The sequence below is a fragment of the Hetaerina americana genome, unplaced genomic scaffold (assembly GCF_022747635.1).
Source record: "Hetaerina americana unplaced genomic scaffold, ioHetAmer1.1.p SCAF_13, whole genome shotgun sequence".
Lineage (NCBI taxonomy): Eukaryota > Metazoa > Arthropoda > Insecta > Odonata > Calopterygidae > Hetaerina > Hetaerina americana.
Genome location: NW_027286403.1, coordinates 16,267,782 through 16,292,709, shown reverse-complemented (window position 1 = coordinate 16,292,709; position 24,928 = coordinate 16,267,782). Strand labels below are relative to the sequence as shown.

The 24,928-nt window shown below is 33.8% G+C and overlaps 1 protein-coding gene across 1 annotated transcript in view; it reads left to right on the top strand.

Moving 5' to 3' along the window:
* Nucleotides 1-24,928, top strand: part of Nipped-B (Nipped-B cohesin loading factor) — a 141,319-nt gene that overhangs the window by 96,813 nt on the left and 19,578 nt on the right. Inside the window, exons 8-25 of the mRNA XM_071583297.1 lie at nucleotides 2,160-2,333; nucleotides 9,884-10,074; nucleotides 10,935-11,166; nucleotides 11,255-11,487; nucleotides 11,568-11,828; nucleotides 12,136-12,351; nucleotides 12,437-12,643; nucleotides 12,811-13,057; nucleotides 14,470-14,756; nucleotides 15,957-16,202; nucleotides 16,288-16,414; nucleotides 16,501-16,670; nucleotides 16,756-17,070; nucleotides 17,194-17,428; nucleotides 18,741-18,895; nucleotides 21,011-21,208; nucleotides 22,698-22,794; nucleotides 23,411-23,601. Of these exons, the coding sequence (XP_071439398.1) occupies nucleotides 2,160-2,333; nucleotides 9,884-10,074; nucleotides 10,935-11,166; nucleotides 11,255-11,487; nucleotides 11,568-11,828; nucleotides 12,136-12,351; nucleotides 12,437-12,643; nucleotides 12,811-13,057; nucleotides 14,470-14,756; nucleotides 15,957-16,202; nucleotides 16,288-16,414; nucleotides 16,501-16,670; nucleotides 16,756-17,070; nucleotides 17,194-17,428; nucleotides 18,741-18,895; nucleotides 21,011-21,208; nucleotides 22,698-22,794; nucleotides 23,411-23,601 (3,782 nt within the window). The remainder of the gene's footprint in view (nucleotides 1-2,159; nucleotides 2,334-9,883; nucleotides 10,075-10,934; nucleotides 11,167-11,254; nucleotides 11,488-11,567; nucleotides 11,829-12,135; nucleotides 12,352-12,436; nucleotides 12,644-12,810; nucleotides 13,058-14,469; nucleotides 14,757-15,956; nucleotides 16,203-16,287; nucleotides 16,415-16,500; nucleotides 16,671-16,755; nucleotides 17,071-17,193; nucleotides 17,429-18,740; nucleotides 18,896-21,010; nucleotides 21,209-22,697; nucleotides 22,795-23,410; nucleotides 23,602-24,928) is intronic.

Genomic DNA, 24,928 nt, shown 5'->3' with positions numbered 1-24,928 from the left:
GAACAAGGAGTTAGTAATGTAGGCATATCAAATCTGAAGACATAACATACATTCATCTCTGTTATTAATTAGGTTTAAGAATGTGTATTGCATAGCTATAGTATAGTGCTAGTATATATAAAATGAATATACAATGAAATATGCCATAGAAAGTTGATGTGTCACATTACCCATGAATAAGATTGGTGGGACTTGCGACAATGTTGTGCATAAGAAATTATTACCAGAGGGTGAGATTGACAGAGAGAGAGTGACAAAATTCTCGAAAAATGTAGGTAAGGATTTTGTCTCTTATGTTGTATCATCTTTTGGCTGATGACACTATGCTAAATATATCACAGCAGGCATTACTTATGAAAAAACCGAGGAAGATTTTTGTGGACAGTAAAATATATTTTGGATGATGACTTACTGCAAAATAGTTCTTTCAGATGGATAGGGGAAGACAAAATGACTTGGTTAAGTAAAATATTCTGGACAGAAAGAAAATGGCCAACCTTCATAATCATTCTGCATTTTTTCTGGCTCTGCCACTGTGCTTTTGTATAATATTTGTGAAGGCATTCTTTTCTACTCCTGGTTAAGCCAATAAATGCTCTTTCCCTGAAACTGCAGTCACCCTCTTACATGAATCTTTCTTTGCCCTCGCAGAATATTTCAAGACTTCATTCCCCCAGACATCCCCTTTCATTCTGCCGTCAGTTTTTTTGTCGGAGTGTTTATTTGGTAGCTCTCATGAATGAATATGATTAAAAAATGAGCAATTAAAACTCCCAATGAAATATTGATAGATTGATAAACGTCTTTATTCAGGCAAAGTTGAGACCATAAGGTCCCTTCTTCCATTTAACCATTCATCAAGTATGTAACGACTCTAATATTGATAATAGAAAATATAAAGCAATAAAGAAAAAGAAAAAAATGGTAAAGTCATGTATATAATAAAATAAATAAGCGCCAGATGTAATTTTGTTGAAAAACCTAGGGAGTTCAGACATGAAGACCGTAGTAAAAACCCAAGCAGGAAAATTATCCTCCTTTAAAACTGTTATTGCAGCCTTGGAAATTTTAACTTAGAGGTTTTTCAGAAATTTAAAGGACAGGTTTATGTTGCATACCACCTTAATGTCGATGAAATGCACAACCTATTCCCATTTTAAAGGAAAAGATGGCAGACCTGATCATTTGATTTTGATTGATTTGTTCGGAGTGGACTAAACGTACAGGCATTCATCACTGTATTATGATTGAAAGCTAATATTATTTATAGAATTTGTGGCATCTAATTCAGTGAGAAGTTTTCGAAGTTAGAGCTTAATAAAATTTTAAATGCACTATCCTGAATAGTTAGTTGGTTAGAATGTCAAAAAAAAGAAGAAAATCGATGTTGTGCTGCCTTTACATGCACTGCGATACAAAAAAAGCCTGAGCATTCTCAGAGCACTTTGCTGCATTTATAGTGAATTGCAAAAAGTGCACAATATCCCTGGGAAATACCTACTCAAAATGAAGGTCTTAACTGTAAGGTTTCTAATTAGAAATGCACAATTTGACGTATTCTGCTAGTGTTAGCTTATTAATCTAGATAATTTGCTGATCTATAAATGTTTTTTTCTCTAAAATTATATAATGTGCAGGCAAATGGGTATGATAATTAATAATTTTCCATAATATAAGTACTTCTATTTGCAGCTAAATACTGAACTTTAATTTTCACCAATGTTAGATATTTACCAATAGTTGTGTGTCAAATTATGCATGTAAAAACAGTGTAAATAAATTTTATGAAGTTATATGAAATGATTAAACAGAACGTCAATCACGTATATTTTTTGAGATTTTGACACCTTCTAAGATGGTTCTTGTATCAGTCACCCTACTGGTACTGTCTTTAGGCTGCCAGGGACTGCCGTTTTTCATTACTGAGGTATGTATAAGATATAATTTAAAAAAATGGTAATAACAGGAAAATCAGAATTCTGTACTTGCCATCTAGGCAAATATAATGTATTTAGATTCTTAAGAAGACAGCATTGTTAGCATGTAGAAACATGGTTATTAACCTAAATATATCAGTTTTTAAGAAACATCTTAATGATGATTAATATGTAAAATTGACTGACTTTCTGATATTAAATAAATGCCGCTTTTCTTTCTAGATGGATCTTTATTGCCAAAGAAGAAAGTCCGTAAACTTGAGAGAAAGCTAGTTCCTGTTTTAGAAAAGCTAAGTGCAGAAGAATTAATGGAAACTAATACGTACCAAAGGTTCAACCGATCCATTGAAATGATCTTTGACAACACAGAAGACTTGGATTTAAATGCTGAATTGGGTAAGTAGCATATTTTATATCCATTAATGGTATTTCTTTGTCATGGAAAGTTAACATCATAGTAAAAGTGAGACAGCATGATGAGATGTGACTGCTGGCCAATGACATAATATCAGTTATCTTTCTTAACCTAGAGTCATGTATTACATTAGTTAGTACAATTAATTAATGTAATACATGGCCATTATTTGTACTGGGATGTCTCGCCAAAAGAGTAGCTAATCATACTTATTAATTATGTGACTTTTACACGTCCTGAGATGGTATACTGATTCTAACTCAGCATATTTATGAAAATGAAGATAAAATTGGTATGTTGACTTATAATTATTGAAGAAAACTGCATATATTCATAATACTTCCTGGCAGGGAGGTAAATTATTTAAAGAAAAACTTCATTGTCAAGTATCAGTAGAAATGTGAATCTTAAAATGCATACATCTAAATTTACTTATCTGGTTTGATGTATGATTCAAGAATAAGTACATTTTGCAAAAATTCTGCTTAAAAATGGTAATGGGTAGGACTGCTATCCACTAACTTGAATGCAGAAATTACTAATATACAAGTATTAAAATAATAGCACTACTCAGTGCTTTGTGCTAAAAATGAGCACCATCAGTCTATTGATAATTTTTAATAAAGCATGCTCTCAATTGACTCTAGCATCTATTGACTATGCTGCTACCTAAAGAGATGTAGAACTGATAGAGCTCAGCATATAAATTGCCTGGCTATTTGGAAGGTTCTTCGGCTAGTGTTTGGTGTGACCAGTTTATCAACGTTTAGTTTCCCTCAATGGTGACCAGAGTGGGTGTAGATTCACCTAATTTTAACTCTAATGTTCACTTAACTGATTCATGCATTATGGATTGATGAAACAAAGAACTTCAATTCAGAACACATCTGTTCCCTTCTTCTACATCTTCTTTTCCTCGTCACCTGATCACCTAAAATTATGTGAGATCTGTCATTTTCCTCCCTGCCATGTTGCCATCTTCATTGGCAAGATAATGTGATACATTGTTATGCTGAATTTCCTTTTTCAAAACAACAATCACATATTTTAATTGAACACCCTTTAAATATTAATCCTGATGCCAAGTGAAATATAACCCCAAGGCCATGATTTAAAGCTTTGGGTACTAATGGCTTCAGATTCCAAATAATTGAAATCATCTTTAAGTTCCCATCCAATGGAGTATTAAACACTATAATTTGAATTTTTTTATCTTTGCTAGCCCACCTCCCTTAAATTAAAACTCAAGGGATTGTTATTCATTAGGTGACTTGAAAACCTGGGTTAACTTGGATATTTGCCTTTTTCTTTTTTTCTTTTTTCCCTGACCCTTGTTTGTTCCTCCATTGGTTTATACATTGCAGCTCAGTGAAATAGTATAGCCCAAACTACATAGTTCTTCAGCTCTCATTTCAAGCTCCACAATTTGTGAGTTTCTTGTATCTTTGACGATGTACAATTTCATGCACATCTCTCCTAATTGCAAAGAAATTTTAAGCCAGAAAACATGCGGAGATAGACAGCAGATGTCTTATTTCTAGTAGTCTACCAAGAAATAAAGCTATAGGAGTACATAATATACTTGTGGAATCATTGAAAAACTTGAGGAAAAATGAAAGCATGTAATTCTTTGAATTTAAATGCAGTATTTTTGAGAAAGAAATATAGCCAGAAGATTTCTCTAAGCCAATTTTGATTCTGAAATAGAAAAAGTGTAAAGCAGCTATATGTGAGGACTATAAGTTTAATTTTTCATGAAGTAAAGCTAGTTCTGAAAAATCATCAATGGGAGATCCCATAATAGTACAAATGACTATGTAGGCAAAGATCAGTTTGGATTCAGAAAGGGGAAGGAATGTGTGTCACCACTGAAGTGTTGAGAGTATTTGCAGGAAGGAACATCAAATATAATCGGGATAAATTTTTGTCCTTCCTAGATGTTGAGAGAGCATTGACCATATGGAGTGGGCAAAGTTAATGGAGATATTGAGGAATGTGTAAGTGAATTGGAAGGATAAGCCATGGTAATCTTTTTTAGGCACATGTCTCTGCAACTCTCTACATTAGCCATTCTCATGGTCAAGACTTCTTATGGCAATGGAGTCGTGACCTTGGGTTGAATTACGTTCAATGTGGAAATCCTTCTGTAAATGATTCTGAGAATTGGATTTATGAGGTGGTAGTATTGAGTTTCTTGCTTGATACCAAGCTATGCACATGTTATAAATTAATAAAATTGGACATGTTTCCAATCCGTCAACACCGGGCTTGTGGAAGTTGAATGGGAAGAGTCTGATTGTAGGAGAAGTTAATTGTGGCAGGGGGTTTGGCTTATTTCACTTAACTAATTGAATGGAGTATGCCATATTTACCAAGTCAGATCTTTTCCAACCTTGATTCGAACCATAATGTAGTATAACACCCAGGATATGCTGTTTAAAGTGCATACATATTTTACATGGTAATTGCTGGACATAAGAGGCCCTGAAATATTGGGAGAGGGATGGTACTTAAGGTTAAGCGGCAATGTCATAGATTGCCTTCTTTTGTAGCTTGAAAATTTTTCAATTGAGTGGATGATGCAATAAGAAATGAAGGATAATGCCTTAAGAAATATGGGAGTGCACAATACCATAATATAGTATTTTCAACGCATCCCTGCTAACAGTTTCTGTTAGCATTCTAAGAAGGAAGCACCCTCAGTTTAATTTTCTTGGTGCAGCATTAATATGGGCTCTCTGCATTAAGCACGAATCTAAAGATGTTCTGAGGAATTACACATTTGTATTGAGGGACTAATTTTAGAGGGATTGAAAGGAAAATGGATGGCCTGGCATTAATTGCTATTTAGGTTCAGAATATTTTCTATTCCTTTGAGAGACTAATTTTAGAGAGTTTCATAGAACAATGGATAGCCTGAAATCAATTGCTATTTAGGCTCAGGCTATTTTCTCTACTCCAAGAGTTTACTATCTTCAGTGCCAAAGTACGTTCCTGTGTCAGCTCATGCATGGAATCAGCATTCATTAGAATGTAATTATCATTAGAATGGGTTGAGTCACCTTAATTTTAGATGGTGCTTAGGGCAAATCATTTGATTTAGATCAAGAATACTTGGGGCCCCAAAATTGATCCCTGTGGCTCTCCTCTGAGTAGAGTCACATTTGGTTGAATATTACATTCAATTTGCTAATACTGTGAGGGAACCTACTCAATTTCCTAGGTATGCCTCTATCCAAAGATCGTGTATTACTTTTATTCCATGCTGACTTGAAGGAGAACGTGATGAAAAATAGAGTCAAACTCTACTAAGATCTAGGAAAAGGCCAATTGTTTCAATTTTTGCTTTAAGCAATGTCAAGATGGAAGTAAAGCCTTCCAAGAGGTTGACGTGGTTGATTTTTTTTGCTGATAAGTGGACAGGATATTATTTTCTCCAAGGTGATGTATTGCCAGATGGATGGGATGACTTTTGAGCACTTATGAGGGGCACAATAGATACCACAGCCAAGGGATTGGTTGATCAGATCAGATGACACAGAGAGTCATAACTACTTCAAAGCAATATACTTAGAATCTTCTCTAGGGCTGCAATTCACACTTAGCTCTTGCACTATTATAGAGTTATTTCCCTGAGCAGGGTTTTAAGAAGAAAGATTTATACTTATTTATGTAATCATTGTTGTCATCGGTGGGTCTAGAGGCCATTTAAATTAGGAATAGCTGGTTTATCATTTAAATGGATGAAAAATAATGAAGATACATCTAAGCCTGTGTATCTGTGTATATGAGTAAGCTCAGAAACTACAAAACTCTTTGGTTCATGTGATTTTAGGGGATATTGAGGGAGGGAATGTTTAGAGCTGTTCACAATTCTAAGGATTCCTTGGATTTGTTTTCTGCAGTAATGATTCTACTGTTGTTGTAAGTACCTATGTTTTATGGTTGTCAATAGTTAGTGGTATCATTTTTTATGAACTTTATACTCCTCAATTAAGTCTAGATCATGACTAGATTTAATGCTTGCTATCATCATCTTTCTCAGATAAGCTGATTGATACTGAATTCCATCTGTTACCTAATTGTTCAGGACTTTCTGTTGGATTGTGCACATCTAATATTTTTTAGGGAAGACTTCAATGTGATTATGCATAAATGCATCATAGAATTCCTTGAGGCATTCCTCATAGTTATATGAATCATACACTTTTTTCAATTTTCTAGTGTCAGATTTGTTAAAATTTGAAATAATTTTTGTTGAAGAAGATCCATGTTAGTTGATATGATGGATTATGAAATAGCTATAGGTGGAAAGTGCCAAGTAAAGGGCAGTGGTCAGATAGATACAAAATGTTTTTGTAGTTGCTAGGGACTTGTCTAAATTGATTATGATGTTGACAGTCAATGATTTTGAATTTGCTGTGATAAAAGTTGGCTCATAATTGGTAATATGGACATTGTCACAGAACAGTGCCATAAAATCAGCTTTTGCAATTCTTGCAATTTAAAAAGTAAGGTTGAAGTCACAGCTATAATGAAGGAATGGTTATGACAGGAGATGAATATTCTCTCCAGAAGGCAACCTAGTCTGCTCACAAAAAAAAAGATTTACTTTCTATGATGGAGATTGATGCAATGATGTTATTTAAAGATTGGATATATATTTCATACAGAAGAGACGACATACAAAGACTTTTTCTTCTATTAGGTCATCATATACAACCTCAATTTTATTTGAAACCAATATCTGCTTAATAAGAATCATGATACCACCATTTATGTATAGCGAATGACAGGAGATACCAATATACAATAAACAAGAATATTGACTATTTATTTCATTGTTTTTTAGCCAATGTTCACGAATGCTTATGATGTTTGCATTATTTTCAGAAATCAGTTTTTCAATTTCTATTAGTTCATTCTGAATACAGTGTAAGTTCATGCATAACCATTAGAAAATTATATGGAGACATACAGTATCTTTTTAGAGGTGAAGTTTTGGAAACATTGATATTTGGTAGTCCTAGGATCACTTAACCAGATATTACACTTGCTTCTAGTCCACTTAGTGTCATGTTGGAGTTACTTTTTCTGTTTCTAGGAAAACTGAAGCAATTGATTGAAGAATTTTCAGACCAAACTTCTGCTTCAGAAAGTTGGTCAGTTCGTGGACTGCTAGCAGTAATTTGAAGTGCATATTAACCTTTTGCATTCAAAGATTAAGCTGAAATATTGCTTTTGAATTTGGGAATCAGGTTGGTCCGTAGGCTAGCATGCTGGCTTTCCACCCTGATGGCCTGGGTTCAAATCCTGGAGGCAACAGATATTTTCACTGGTATCCCAATCCCTACTTGAGGTGCTTTGTGGGGAGCACTTTGAGTGAGTGTGTCATACATCGAATAGGACGTTAAACATGCGGACCACTTGGCACCTTTCATTATGAGTAGGCCTATTCCGATGCCAGGTTTCTCTCTACCCTTCCTCCTTTCCCATCCATCCCTCTGTCTGAGTCTACTATGGTGTCAGGATGCAATCTCCAAACATGGAGTTGAACTCTCTTGTCTACTGCTAACAATAGACACCCAGTTGTACGTGTGCAAGTGTGTAGGTTCAAAAAGCACACTGATTTGACTCTAGGAGAGATTTAATTGAAAAGGATGTTGGAATGAGTGGGTACTTAGGATTCAGCAATGGTAGATGTTCATATTATTTTAGTTTTCCAGTTTTCTGTGATTATGTGTTCACCAAAAAATCTGTTAAAGATTTGATATAGAAGATTCATCCTTCATGACTTCCTTTAGAAAACACTTGTTTCATCAAATCAATTTTGCTCATGAGGAAGGTCTTATCATATGTAAGATTTTATTTCTTGAGTCATTTTCTTGAGAACATTGCAGGATTTCTCAAATACATTGTTTGACTGACTTGGTAGACAACTTCCTCAGAATCAATTTTCCTCCTACATGGATTCTGTTGATAGGACTTAAAAAACATCTTAGAGAAGAAGTCAGGAAATTAGCAGCATGCGGTATAACCTACATCTATGCAATACCCCACTGGCTGCCACAAGAGCATGTGGTGGGGGGGTATTAGGGTACCAGGCATAGTAGAAATATTAATTCATGCATACATTTGGATATACATCAGTTTATACACAAAAATACTTGAAGCACCTATGCATATTCATTTGTATATACATAATGTAATCGCTGGCATGTGTGATTAACTCCTTAAATTTTGGTCTTTAAATTAAAATATTTGGGTACTTGGGTGTGATTTTTGTATGAATATGTATTGTGTGAGGAAGAATAAGTGTGTAGGTAGTATATATTCTGTCGGTGACTGTGTCTATCTCTCTCATTAAAACCTCATTGGTCGAATTTACCAATATGATCTGACTCCATAATGATTCCCAAGGTGTCACAAGAAAACTCGGGTATCTTGTACCTTTCTGAAAGTCTTTAATTTTGGCCTGTTCTCTGTGAGAATCAAGAGTTAAGTTCACTTAAGTTACTTACTCACTTAAGTTCCTCTGGCATACCAGTAATGCTTGCTCTTTTGCAGAAATTTTTAATAATCCTAGCATATAGTCTTATCCAATTCCTTAATTAATTTTTTCTCCCATGGATCCCAGATACTTGCCCCATTTTCTGTATGTGGCATAGCTAAAGCAAACCAGCACCTCTCTTTTCATAAAATTTTTCTACAATTCATCTAATGAAACCTAGCTTCTTCAAGGTTGGGTTAATGATAATTTTTAACTGCCTTGTGGTGTAGGGAATTTTGTTCATTTCCCATCTTATGCAGATGTGTTAAACACATATTTGTGATGAACCATGAGACATTTGTCTCCGATGAGAATTTATTGCATCCTTCCACTCATGGGGCAACTTGTTAATTAACGAAGTTCACTAATATATTAGGGCACTAAATTCATCAAAGCTGTTGTGTAGGTGTATGTATTCCATACTCAAGCTTCCAGAAATGGTTACTTGAACCTAATGGGGTACTTCATATGTAGTCAAGTCAGCTGGATGTATAGCAATGATTAATTGATGGTATTTAGTTTGATTTTTTTTCAATTTTATTTTTGACCATAAAATAAAATTCAGCATCAATATTAAGAAAGAAGGAAGCATTCCTAATTCACCCTTAAAAATTAAATTTCTTCATTGCAATATGAAACAGTGAATCTTACCGCCATAATTGAAATGGCGGAAGGAATTTCTTACCTGTAGTCCTTGTACTTTTGTTTCTTACATTATCAGTCTCTTTATTGAATATTTTTACTTTGAAAAGTATAAGAATACTTTCTTTTAAATAACACATTACTTTAAGATGAATGGTAATGTAATCATAAATGCCATTAGCAAATTGTGAAACAGTCAAATGTTTTATAGTTTTTTACCTTATTGTCTGCCTTTCGTTAAGAATAACCCTGAATTTGCCATCAACCCATTAGATCGGAACTGCTGTATGTAGTGTTTGTAATTTCTTTTTTGTAATTAAATTCTTAATGAATTTTCAGAAGAAGGAGCTGATGTCCCTCCCGAGGCTTTAATAGCCAAATATCAACTTCAGGATATGTGCAGTGAAGCAGCCAAGTTAAAAACACTTGGTGCTATGGAATCAATACCTCCTGAGCGGTTAGTGAGGCTTTTGAATATCCTCGAGAAAAACATAAGGGATGGTGCAAAAGTGTCACCAATTGCAGATCCGGTGAGCATCTACTTTAATTATTTAACTGGTAGAATTCAGGTTCATTTTCATCCTCATCAAATTTTAATAGACAAGTGAGAGGAAGAAGAACACAATTTGTTCTTTCCATTGATTAAAAATGCCCTAACTGTGTAGGTACATATGATTTTATTTCTCAAAATTTGTCTCCAGAGTATATTGTGTGAGGCTTACTTATGACCATTAAGAAATCAAGGAAACCCATTGGAGATTAATACATTAAGTTTGAGTAGCCATGGTGTAGTTTTTGGTATTAATTTCTGCATTCCCATGGTAAATGCATTCTAAAACTTTGGTTAAGGATTTTTTTTCTCAAAGGAGTATAGTTTGGGGCATTGGCTGAATTTTATTAAAATGCTTTAGCGTTCAAAATCCTTACATAGGAGGCCAGTAATTAAGATTTCTAACATGTTTCAATTGTCAAATTGTGTAGACATTTCCTTTATTTTCATTTATACAAGTGAGATGAAGATCTCTGATACAGATTCATATCTTTCACATGTAAGTAATGCAGTGTGTTGGTATTTAATGACTTAATGGTGAGGGAAACAATAGTGAAAAAATATGGATTTTACAAAAATGATTGAATTAAAACAAACACTATTGAAAACTTTAAAGAAAGATGGGGTACTTTAAATTTGTGTTAGTAAATATGTCAGAATTTTCACGCAGATAATTGAGAGTTTACTGTACTAATATTTCTTTTTTCTATTTATGAAGCTTCATCATGACTCTTTTGTGTATTATGGATTTTGGCATGATTCTATCTATTATATATTTCCCAAATTAATAAATACAGCAGATATTACTCATAAATATTTCATTCTGGCTTCATCCACCAGGATGATGATGAAGAAGAAAGCAAACTCTGGTTGGAGCTGACTATGGAAAGGGTTATGAGGGCTGTTGATGCTTCATTAACTTCTCTTTATATCATGACATCACCAAACATGCCAAAAAGAATATACCTGGAGGATGTGATTGATAGGGTAGTTTTATTTACCAAGTATCAGCTTCAAAATACTATTTATCCTTCATTTGATCCAGTTTACCGGGTTGACTACAAGGCTAAAGGTATGTAATAAGTCCCTTGTATTTTATCCACTGCATCTTATCTAGCTATAATTAGTTCAGATGGTGTAAGATTTTTTTAATATTACAGATAATTATTCCAATCAGAGGAAGAAAAGAGCACAGGCAAAAGAAGTTAGGGAGAAAAGCATTTTAACTTTGTACACAAAATTGCATGAAGTTGTAGCACTCTTAGCTGAGCTTTTGAACATCCAGGTCTTAACTGATACTGCTGTACTTCATGTGTCATCTCTTGGGGTGTCACCATTCTTTGTGGAAGGAGTCAGTGATTTACAGCTTTCATCTTTGAAATTAGTTACCACGGTATGAATACTCCATTACAATTGAAAAAAAAATGTTTTATGATACAATTATTTGGAATAATGTTTGTAAATTTATTTCAGATTTTTACAAAATATGAGAAACATCGGAGGCTCCTGTTGGATGACATTTTGGCATCAATAGCAAGACTGCCTAGTAGCAAAAGAAGTTTGCGAACCTATCGGCTTAGTTCAGAAGAGAACATTCAAATGTTGACTGCTCTTGTATTACAACTCATACAGTGTGTTGTTTTTCTTCCTGATCGATTAAGTGGTGAAATCAAGGATAAAGTAAAGGAAGAAGGGAAAGAGAATGAAGAACAACCAAAGGAACAGATGTCAAATGTAAGATAAATACTAACACTTTTGTAGCTTATCCCATTTTTTTATTGCTGCTTTAAAGGTATGGCTTGGGCCTGGCCTCATTTTGAGTTTTGGCTCAATTAAAATTGGCTCATATCTGGGCTCCTAAGGTCTTTGGGGTGCTCATAACAGTACTGTATATGGTGTCCATTTAGCCCTTTGATTCCTGCCTTTGCCTTATCCTACTCATTAGTGTTCCAGAGTAATATGGTTACAATCCAAAACAATACAATTTTAACATGTAATATCTTGAGGAAATCAATCAAATGGTTTGTGATTTTAATTTCAGGTTGATCGCGATATGCTAATGGTGAACAAGTATGAGACTGCAATGAGAACAGCTGCAAACTTTTTGTCTGTTTTCCTAGTTAAATGTGGGAGTAAAAATGAAGAAATAGACTATAGGCCATTGTTTGAAAATTTTGTTCAGGATCTTTTAACCACTGTCAATAAACCAGAATGGCCTGCTACTGAGCTTCTATTGAGTGTTCTAGGAACTCTTTTGGTAATAAATTGTAGAAATCTTTGTAAATAAGGTGCAGTTATCATTAGTAACTGTTTCTAATATTAATTTTGCAAATATATTTTAGGTAAAAAATTTCATCAATAAAAGTACTGACATGTCACTGAGGGTAGCATCTTTGGACTATCTTGGGGTGGTTGCAGCTAGGCTCAGAAAAGATGCTGTGCTTTCTCAGATGAAACTGGAGACAATTGATCAGATCATCAAAGAAATCAAAGAGGAAGAGCAAAAGGAGAATGAAGAATCAGGAGCTATAGATAAGAAAAAGAAAAAGGTTGGCTGTTAATGAAATCTGAATGCCATATATTTTTACCTTCTCTTTTATAAAATTAAAGTTATTGATATTATAGCATCTTTTATTCGATCAATTGTCATATTTGTTTGCATTGATTTTAATGAGTAAAAAATTGTTTACATTTGATGCAATAATTCTTACTGCAGAAAGAGAAAACACAAGAGGAATTAGATCCTGAGGAAGAGAGGACACAGTTTCTTCAACGAGTTTTGCTGGATTATTTAGCAGTCAATGGACAAAGCGATCATGCCTTATGTTATGCTAGGCATTTCTACATAGCACAATGGTACCGTGATGCTACTGCTGAGATTTCCAGGGCAGCAACTGGTGCAAAGTTATCCCCTAACAAGATGCTCTCCAAAAAAGGCAAAAAATCTAAGAAGAAACGGAAAGGTAAGCGCAAGTTATCTCTATTTAAATTGACTGGAGAATGTGAAAGATGACATGCTTGTCACTCTTGAATGTTAATCCTAATTTCCCAATGAAAACTATCAATGAGTTTCACTCTTGGATTGTAAACTCTTGTATTTAAAAGTAATAATAGAGTCTTAAAAGTCAAGGTTTGCTTGTTTAAGTACCTAATCTCTGACCAGAGGCACAAAGGAAAAGTCTGAACCAGTCCAGAAACAATACTGCAATAATTCAAGCCCCTTGGTTTAATTTCTGGTAAAGAAATAGAAGTGCTTTAATTTTTCCTTTTAGCTAGAAAATATTTTTATCACCTAAAACATATGCACACAATGATTAAGAAAGGATGCTGATCGCTCCTCCTTTGAGATGCACATATTTCTTAGCATTGTTTTCCACGACAAGTTGATGTCATCAGCATTGAAAATTGGTTGAAGTCTGTAAACTTCTCCCTTAAATCAAGGCAGTATGTTGTGGGATTTAATTTTCAGCTGCCTAATGGTTAGAGGAAGCCATTTCCCCATAATTCTACATTGCTGCACTTAAACCTTATTTTAAGCCTCTGAAGCCCAACTGGATTTTCAGAGAAGAGAGCATGGGTAGATGACTTTGGGTATTTTCTTGTGATGTTTAAATAAATTGTCATGTATTTTGTGATGGCTGAACTTGGGAAGACACTTTTGTGGTCATCCTGAGGCATTGTGGATGGTCTGCTGTACTCAAAAGAAAATTTATTCCACTCACTTTTAAAGTCATGCCTGAAAAAAATGCACTGATACCAGCTCTTGTCGTCTTATTTTTGCTTACCTCAGTTACTGTTTGGTTCACAAAAGAAGTTAAAAATACTAAAGTATGCTTGTCCTGATAAGTACTTAAAAAGAATTAGTTTTAAAATGAATGGTGTCTTAAAATTAATTCTCTTTGGCAAGTAGTAGGGATTTCATATCCAAGGTAATTCTCTTGTCAGGTTTTAATGTGCCATCCATGTTCAAATGGACTCTCAATACTACCTTGATTTGCCATAGTAACATTCATAGAAGTACTTGAGCATTTGCTATGATGGATTTTGAAATGTTTCAATACAAATTGTGCATAATTAGAAATGCTACGAGGGAATTCCATTATTAAAGTCAAACTTGAAGAAAATATGTTTTTGGATCCATTTTTCTTCAAAATGCGTGATTAAAAAAAACTGCTAAATTTAATCCTTGATGTTGTAATTTATCTAGTTTTATCATTATTTATATGGGATTGTTACAAGATCAAAAAAATGTTTGTATCAATTTAATGAGTATTGCATTAATGCAAGTGAAATTATACTATATATTTATCATTTGTTTTATCTGTAATTTGGTAATATTACAGAATAATGATTCCTTTACAACCACCTTTTTCAGATGAAAGTAGTGAAGATGAAATATCTGAAGTATCTGATTTGGATGATAATGAGTCTAGGATACCTTCACAGACTGATGAGCAAAGGAATTCTGAAATGTATCGTTTGATTGAAAAAAGGAAACAGTTTCTTATTAGTAAAATTAGACCCTTTGAAGATGCCCTCATTATTGGAAATAGAACTCAGGTGCTTCAAACATACATAGGTTATGAGAGTGCAGAGCTGATATCAAGATATCTTGCCTCCAAAAGACCTTTCTCTCAGAGCTTTGATGCATACCTCAAACAGGTAAGCTGAACCTTTTTTTAAGGAAATATGCAAGGCAAAATGTGTGTTTCTTGAAATAGTTCCAAATAGTTTGGTTGCCTTTTAAATAGGTTAGATGTAGTGCTTGAATGGAAGAGTGTAATACTGCTTCATGCTGTCACATAATATTTAATATTAACAATTTTGTATTGCCTTATTTTTGTTTTTGAGTAATTAAATGATACTCTTTGATATACTTGTGCACAATTGGTTGCAGTAAATACCCTGTTCTCATCATCATAAATGAGAATTTTTGGGTAAAGACATCTAATATCAGTCAGGCATAGTGATTTTAAGTAAGAATACCACTGTAGCAAAACTTATGTGAGTGAGGAGACTCATTTGTTTGACTTGAAATATTTCTCTAAAGGCTAGATTTAGGCAGTCTATGTTTGTACTTAAGTAGTGGAAAAGTAGTGGTACAGTTGGTTTGTTACAAAATTTGTGGTGTTTAAAATAGTTGTTTGGTTGACCTCATATGTAAGAGTAATTCAATGAGGCAGAACTACCCAAGGTTTCACTTCACTATGTGCCTATAGATAAATGAATGATTAGGAAGAATTCTTATGTGCTAAAATTGTTTGTAGCCAGGAGTTAAGGAATAAAGAAAGTTGTTGAGGAAGTCCAAGGGTAAAGACATCAGTATTAACTGATTATTTTTTCCAATTGTTCAATTTTGATGAAAGCTATGCATTTAATTAAACAATTGTTCATTAAAAGATTAGTTGTTTATTTTAGTTTGTGGCTCTATTGCTAAGCAGTGCTTAATGTCCCAAATGTAATGTATCGTAATAATGCAGTTGATTTAATTTTTAAATTCCTAACTCCCTCATTCATTAATTTGATTCCATTAAATGCCCATTCAATTGCATTTTGTAATTAGGATCTGAGAGGGCATTTTCTCATAAATGGGTTTGTGCAGTTGGCCATCACTGGTTGACTAAGGAAAGTGCCAAAATATATGTGGTGTGTAGTGTTGATCATAAACTGGTACCCGAGGTAATCATGAAAGATGAATAATGCCCGTCTTAAATAAAAAATGGACAATTAACCACTGGGTTTAAGTGGGTTAATCCCAGTTTTTAAGTGGGTTAATCAGGGATATTCCCTAATATTACAAATTTCCATTCTTATCACTTTGGCTAAATTTAGCTCTTTGATGCCTCTGTTTTTTCTTTTCAGATTTTGCGTGTCTTAACTGAAAGCTCCATTGCCATCAGAACAAAGGCGATGAAATGTTTAACAATGGTTGTTGAAGCTGATCCAGCTGTTTTGGGCCGTAATGAAATGCAGCTTGGTGTACACCATTCTTTTTTAGATCATTCAACATCAGTTCGAGAGGCAGCTGTAGATTTAGTTGGAAAATTTGTTCTTAGTAGACCTGAACTTATTGATAAATACTATGATATGCTTTCAGCAAGGATACTGGTTTGTTTATTTTTCATTTCCTGCATATGATTCACATCAAAAACAATTATTATTATTAGTAAAATTATAATTTATTTCATTTCAGGATACAGGTGTAAGTGTAAGAAAACGAGTTATTAAAATTCTTAAGGAAATATGTATTGAGTGCCCTGAGTTTCCAAAAATTCCAGAAATATGTGTTAAAATGATTCGAAGAGTGAATGATGAAGAAGGTAGGTTCCTGTTTAATTTCTATGTGTATTTATTTATTTGTATATATGGCATATCCTTCTTACCATTTGGTTTGTTCATGTAACAGGAATTAGGAAACTAGTAATGGAAGTCTTTCAAAACATGTGGTTTACTCCTGTCCGTGAAAGACCCCAACTGGACTCAGCTGCCTTGATAAGAAAAGTAATGAACATAACTGATGTTGTTGCAACATGTCGGGATACTGGACTTGATTGGTTTGAACAGCTGTTGTTGAGTGTAAGTGAAAACTGTGCTTAGGAGCTCTAGGTAAAATATTGTTATGGAACTTCTCCTGATTAGTGCTCAATTTTTTTATTTTCAGCTTTTTAAGCCAAAGGAGGACAAGGATGATTCCACCAAAATGCATGTTGAACCACCAAAATCCCTTTTAACAGCTTGTCATCAAATTGTGGACTGTTTGATTGAGAATGTGTTAAGGTTGGAGGAAGCAGGTTTTGTACAAGATGATGGGCAAACGAGTGGAGCGGGCGGTGAGAGTGGGGAAGAGGAGAGCAGAGGCTCTTCACAGCGCCTTGTTGCATGTCTCACGACATTATACTTGTTTGCAAAAATCAGGCCTCAGCTCTTAGTGGCACATGCCATTACTTTACAACCATATCTTAGCCTTAAATGTCAAGTAAGTTATCATTTAACATTGAAAATTATCTTATTGATAAGTGTATAGCAGAATCTATAATCATCCATGATTTTCTGGTATATTCATAAACTATGTTTTTCCTGTTTACTTTCCTCACTATAGACTCAAGGAGATTATCAAATTATTAGTAATGTTGCAAGAACTCTGGAGCTAGTGGTTCCATTGATGGAGCACCCAAGTGATACATTCCTCGCACAGTTGGAAGAAGATTCTGTGAAGCTCATTTTGCAGCATGATAAGACTGTTGTGGGCAGTTGCCTCTCTTGTTTAGGTTCTGTTGTCAACAATGTTACCCGCAATTTCAAGCTCATCAGGGATTGTTTTAGAAAATACTATGGTATGTGTTTATTAAAGTACATTTTTGATATCATCACTTGATTTTCATGTTTTAGTGCTGTGGGTGTTTTGCTTTTATGGAAATAATCAAGTGCAAAATGCTTCTGAGTAGTGGTAGTTGGTTTGACTGAAGTGGTAAAGAATGTTAATATATATTTGTATCTCAAGGGAATCAATACTGTACTTGCATTTTAAATTTGATTAGGGTGAAGCAGTCTCCGGTAATTACTAAGTATCTTTATTGGAATGAATGTTTCTATGGATTTTTATGGGAGTTCTCTATTTCTGGTGAACTCCAGTTGTTAAAAGAGATTATATCCATAAACAATCAGCAGCTTTTTACCACTAAATCACCAAATTTATGTGTGGAATAGTGCATTTGCCAAAACTGAATATTATGTGTAATGCAAATTGATGAGATTTGAGGCTAGGTAAATTTTCCTGATAGGATCTGTAACATTAATCCTGCTCAATTGCTTCATTAAAAATTCATTTTACCATTGAAAAATTAGCAAGCTGCTGATTATCCATCACCTAATTATCCGTGCATGATTATCTGGACTGGTGAGGTCATGCATTTGTTATTCTTCCAAAAAGTCACATTGCATTGTTTCTCTAGGCAAGTGGGAGTTCCATTTTCACTTATAATTCAACTTATTGGAAGAATTATTTTCTTTGTTGGGGAATTATAATAGGGATTGCTAATGGCAAAAATATGGTAAAAAACACAGTGGCGTTATAACTGCTGAAATCCATTGTATGGTAAAGAAAGGAAGCCATAAAAGTTCAATAAACAATTATTGATAATGGACTGCATGCTAATGGGCAAAGAAACAATCACTTCACATCAATTATAGATGTAGTTTGAAATGATTTAAAAGTTTGTATTATCTTGTTGTCAATTCACATAATGTGTCTTTATCCCTTCATTACCTCAGAAAATTCAGAGTAGAAGAATCCAATGTACCCAGATCTTTATGAAGGAATTCATAGTCTGATTTGAAAATTTCATATATTGTCTCATGCTTTTCTTTAAAATTTCACATTTGTCCAGGTATTTATGTTTAAAAGTTCCTGTTGTAGTCCCTATTCAAACCATCAAGTCTATTCCATGGTTTCTCTTGCCCTCAGAAAAAACTAGTTAATTTTTGGGTTAATACAACAGCTTTGAGCTCTCAAAAGATCTACATTGGTGAATAATAGATATAATTTACATTATTTCTAATGCTAATGTAAGAATCTTGCATAGATACTTTTAAATTATTAAGCTTTGTATTTCTGTAATTTCTGAAGGAACTAATCTTCTTTTACAGGACACTTAACCGACTTTAAGCTGGTGCATGAAAAAGAGCCGACTGATCCAAGGTTATTGAAATGCCGACCGTTTTTTCGGAGAGCTCTTTTTACAGTGGGTCTTCTTTTGAGACATTTTGATTTTACTCAAGAGGAAGTTAGGCAAGATCTGCCGGTAAGATATCTTCTTTATTATTTTCATATTTTCTCATGGGTTTAGGTTGTCCATTTTAATTTTGCATGTTGAGATTTAGTCATGATTAAAAGACATTTCTGGATATATATTTTTTTAAATATTCTGCTCACATCAGAAAGTTGTTGAATGTACCTTGAATATAGTAACTCAGTAAAACTTTGCACACAGTAAAACCCCTTATTTACTTTTATAGGGACCTAGGAAAAAGGTGTAAATTGTAAATTGTGGGCAAAGAAAAAATTGCTTTTACATTAGTATTTAGTCCCTCAAGTAAGATTAAAAATTAGATCCATGCTAAATGAGAAAATATTAGAAGAGCTTAAATTATTCATTTCCTTAACCAGCTTTTCCGTATAGAATGTAATTTTTTCCTCCTCACTTGCCTCACCTTTTTGATTGCAATGTGGGTTCAATCATATGTAGAGTTGTGAATGTGGTGAATTTTTCCGAAGGTCACATAATGAATAAAAAGCATCAACAAAATGATGATCATATAATGTGCTTAAAATAGACTGCTACAATGCACTAAACATGTGCAACAATGCACTAAAAATATGCTACAGTGTCCAACAATTATAATGTGCTGTAGATACAATATAACAGAAGAAAATTTGTCACACAGTGAGTAATTTTTATGAGCGATGGATTAAAATAAATGATAAGATTAACTTCATAGTTATCCAATGTTTGGGATTTTATAATCATGACAATGGGCGGGTCAAATCCATTAGTTAAAAAAATAAATAATTTTATGTGTAGCTCATATTACATCAAGAATGTTAATTATTCCTTTTAAGAAAATCATTGATAGAGTAGAAAGTTGATTTATTAGTATTTCTCAGTTTCTTCTCAAACGAAGATTTTTGATACCATGGTCACAAATTTTCCCGCTAATTGTAAATTAAGTAGGAAATATAGTTTTTATTAAATAGCTGCAATTTTATTTAATAAAAAAAATTTATTCCATAAAAAGCAATTTCCTTAACGCTTGCATTTTATAAGAAAAGGATTTGATTTTATTTAAAAATGCCTTTCTAATATGTTTTAATGAATTATCAGTTATTGAAAGTTGAAAGAGAAATCTACAGTTTGACCTTTCAACAATGTCTGAGCATTATAAATTGCTATCTTGATGATTAAATGTTGATATCTGCTTAGAGCTCTTATGTATATTGTCCTCTGAAATAAGGTTGTGGCATTTTGAGCATTTTATAATAAAATCACATCTTGTAAACCTGTACTTCTATGGTATGTGTACTTTCATTAATTTTCTTTCCTTTAGGTATTTGTATTTCAGTATATTGAGGTAATGAAAGCATATTGATAATTAGTTAATTGAATTCCATTATACTAATCCCTTGGAAAGACAGTTGATAGATTCCAGAAATATTTTAATGTGGAATTTTGTTGTTATATATGGGTTAATGGAATGGAAATTGGATACTGATAGGTGCCATCCATCGTGATGGGCTGTTTTTGTGCGCCTGCTGACTCACTTATTCTATTAGCCAATGATCCAACCATTATCAATGAATTTTGCATCTTAAAAGGTGATTCCATTGTGGAATCTGTTATTTGCAGTCATATTCTTCGTTACAGTGATGTCTTAATAGAACGAGAAAATGTCTTGTCAAAAATGTTAGGGAATTGATAAATGGCAAATTGGATCAAAATATTATTAGTGTATGCCATGCAACCATTAATTTTATTCTAGATTTTTCATAGTATGTAATGCTCTTCACAGTGTATACCTCATAGGCAAAGCAAAAATTGTGTCTGTGCTTTTTGTATGTAATCATGACTCAAGATAGCCTCTGTTGGGTGAAAGTATTACTTTGATTCATTAGGTAAATGGATAAAGGTATTCAAACCATAATTGTTGCATGCAGCTTGTTTTTTTATTGTTCTTGAACAAAGTTTTTTAAAACATTTGCAAATTGCTGATGGAGTTGTAGTACTACCAATCAAGGTGTAAGCCATTTGAAACTATGAAACCATCTCATTAAAGAATTTAGACATTAGCTGTAGTCTTATGATTAGAAGGAATTTGTTATAATAAATATTGCTAATACATAATATTCTCTCTGATTTCAGGATGACATTAAAGATCAGGTGTTTGAAACTCTTATGTATTTTGTACGCCAGCCTAATGAGGACATGCAGTCTTACACATTGCAAGCTATTGGCTCCCTCTGTATAAGGCATTATGATTTTATGCTTGGCACAGAATTGAAGACGCTTTATCATCGGTTGCTGACAAATGAAAATTCACCATTGCCTTTAAAAATCCCGGTAAATGAAAAAGCATTATTATAAAGGTTACAAGATAGCAGTAGTTTATTCTTTAAAACATAAATTCTGTTCGTATAGTAGTTGGACAAGTTCATGCTGGGCAAAACTTTCAAAAGTGACCAGCTAGTTCATATGCTCAAGTCAAGGGTCATTTGTCCCTTTTAAGCATCCCTTTTTCCTGGTTAAATGGATCATTTAGATTTTGATTATTTTTCTTGAAAATGTTTTCTTGTGCATGATAGGCTTGTAAATACATATGTTATTAGTTTGTGTGATTAATTTACTGGTTATATTATGCACCCATTTTAAGATCCACCAATATTTTTTCAAGCAAAATGGGAAAATGTTTGCACCATCCAGTATGTTATGCACCCTGCTTTCCAACTTCCCACTTTGCTAGTTTCACCCCTCCTACTCTCCTGATGGTCATTTCTGGTTAAGGGAATCATCTCTTTTCTTGCCCATAAATATTCGCATTCGTATTTCTCCTGTAGATGATTGGATCTTTGCATTGTAGTTGTGAAGGCATTTTCTCAATTCCTATCATCAACTAAATTAAGCTGAAATATGTGTAAGTTATGCTCCAAGAACCAATGTTGATTTCAATATATTACCTTTTTCATCCTCTGTTCTTCTTTCACTAAAAAGTTTCAATTGGTATTGTAAATGTTTTCATAATAAAATAGATTTGCTAGAAAAGGAAATGGTATCAATTTGTTTGCATTATCTAGCCATGAGAGAATTGACCGAGGGATAGGGGAAGGCCCAATCTTTTCTCAACTTCTTGCCATTCCTATTCAATAGTTAGAGGAACACTTTGGTTACTCTCCTCAATAAATAGCTGATGATCTCCTCATAAGACAGTCCATTTGAATGTCGTTTTTGGGTAAAAGGTATTGATTAGTCAAATTTCCAGCCTTCTTTCATGGCGGGTTGGTATTGAGATTGAACTTTGGCACCTTTTCACAGGGTTTTTATTAACCACTGACTCTAGCTCTATCATTGACATGTGATTGTAATATATGGATATACATATGAGAATATTTCAAGTAATGCACCGTAAAAAGTATGCATCAACAATTGGCTGTGACTGGAGATTATTCTTTGGGTAATTTCCAGTCACAGTCACTGAATAAATTCACCAATATCTTTTATTGTTGTGTATGGATTCTAAAAAAATTATCATTTTGACCTAAATCCAAACAGGCATGGATGACAAATTAGCTATTATCACTTTTTTTTCCAATGAAATGAGACTAATAGATTTTTCAACTACCGTTTGTGGGTTGATGGTTTGGAATGGTAGTTTTACATGAGTTTTTAATAAAAAATCTAAAATCTATTTATTGTCCAGGTTAGTCAGCTTTTTTGCACGGTGATTTTAATCCTTGGAGATTATCTTTAGGAGGTACTAATAAATGCTGCTTCACAATCTCCTGAAGCATGATTATCAATTTCATTTCCAAATTTTAAACAATTTTTCTCTCAGCACAAGGACTCTTGTGCCTTATTGTTGCAGGTCCTGAACAACATTGAAATATACCTCCAAGAGGAGGAGAGGCGGATGATTAAACAGGACCAAGAATGTAAGTGTAAATCTTTGTGTCATTAACATATTCAATGCAGATGGCATAATTGATTTCTTTCTCTAATGAGGGTATGGCAAGATTGGAAGTGCAAGATAGCATCATGTATACCAACTGCTACAGGAGAGAGGCAGCCATGATTTGCATATATGCCATCTGCATATGGCATAATGGTGGTTCTTCATCTGTAACAGGGGTATAAGAGCAATCAGAGTGTGAGAAGTCCAATGGCATATACCACCCACCACAGGAAATAGAACATCCTAACTTGCATAAGTGACATCTGCATTGAATATGTTAAAAGAAGGCCAGTGTTGGTTTATTTTTATCATCGATTATTCTTTTTTGTGTAAGCCAATGTCCACCAATGTCCAGTTTAATGTAGTTTCAACTCATAAAATCCTTATTGCATGTTTAAGCAATTTCAATTTGTCTAGGGAAATGTACATTTAATGAGAGTGAAGAAAAAAATATAATTAATGAGTTTTTGCAATTGTATGCATTAAGGTTGAAGGTGTTTGCATCATGATTTGTATTGCATGATGCTTTTGTGTAATGTGTTAGGAAATTATATTTTTTGTCTTTGGATATATGTGAATCAAATTCTCTCTTACAGGGGCCAAGCTATCAAAATCAGAGAATTTGAAGGAAATGAACGATGTTTCATCTGGTATGGCCAGCACAGTCATTCAATTGTACCTGAAAGAAATTCTGGAATCTTTTCTTCATCCATATGTTTCAGTTCGACATGCAGCTCTTAAAGTTATCCAGCTCATTCTGCAGCAAGGGCTGGTTCATCCCGTCCAGGTAATGTTATAATACATGCATGGTATTTCCTCTGGTTCAAAAAATGTTAGTTTGACTATATATTTGCGTATCTTACTTGACAGCTAGTGGGGCATGTAAGTTAACTGTTACAACAATTCAGTTACTTTTAATGTACTTATAGTCAAAATCTTGTTTTGGCATAGCATATTAAAAGCTACCATATTTTAGCTTATTAAAAACTACCTGATTCCAGAAATAATGTAATGACTCATTGCATGTAACATGTTTTAATTTCTTGTCACTTAAACCTATGCTATTGCTTGGATAAATTGTGAAATGTTATATCAATCCAAACTGAATTTTTTTGAAATAGTGTAATTATTGACCAGCTCATCATCAAAATCAAATTTTTAGCCAGCTTAATATAGGCTGACTGTAAATAAGCAATGGTATCAAAAGTAATGTAGATAGATAGATGCGGGTTTAAATTTGAAGCATAACTGCTGTGTAAATGTGTTTTTGTTATTTTGGAGCTCCTGAGATGTGTACCTACACCAAAGAAGTAAACAAAAATTCTGTTCAATTCACTCTTGGTTACTTAATATGGGAGACCTAGCAATGAGTAGTAAGCAGAGGATGGGTGTTATAAGCTTTTCTTTTCAAATCACTCTCAGCAACAAAAATGTCATGGCAATGTCATGTCATCTCTGGAAAGTAGAATGTTAGAGCTTCAGGTCTCATTGCTATAATAATAGGAAAAATAAAATGAACCCATGATGAGTAAATGCATAGTTGAGAGTATGTTTTAAACTTTTAACATAATTCCACTCCATGTTGTGATAAATCATACCATCTATGCCATTCCCAGATACATGGCTAAGCCATCTCATAAAAAACTACCAAACAATCTGCCCCGGAAGGAATGAAAGGGTGAAAGGGGCTTCCTTTTACAACTATTATTATTCTCAAATATCATTGGGACTGGCTCTTCATGTGTACTTGACACCAATCAGGTGCTCCATTGCTCTATGAGGTAGGGGCCAACTTTAAAGAGTGACAGCTAAAACTCAGCATCTACGTGTTCTCTATTTTGGATGCACATGGTTTTGGAGACTTGCCACTTGATTATTTACGTAGTAATATTTCATGGAAATCCCATGAAGTAGCAACCCTGTGGCTTATAAGAAGAGTTACTTCTGGTTGCCAGACCAATGCAAGGTTTGCAAAACAGTAAGGGTTCACCCTCAGTTGGCATTCTTTTCATGGCAGACGCTTATATTAGCAATAACATGGGCCTTCATGGGTATGGGATCGTCTGGAGAAGTTAACTCAAGAATATGATGGGAGTAAAGGCTTTGCAATGTTG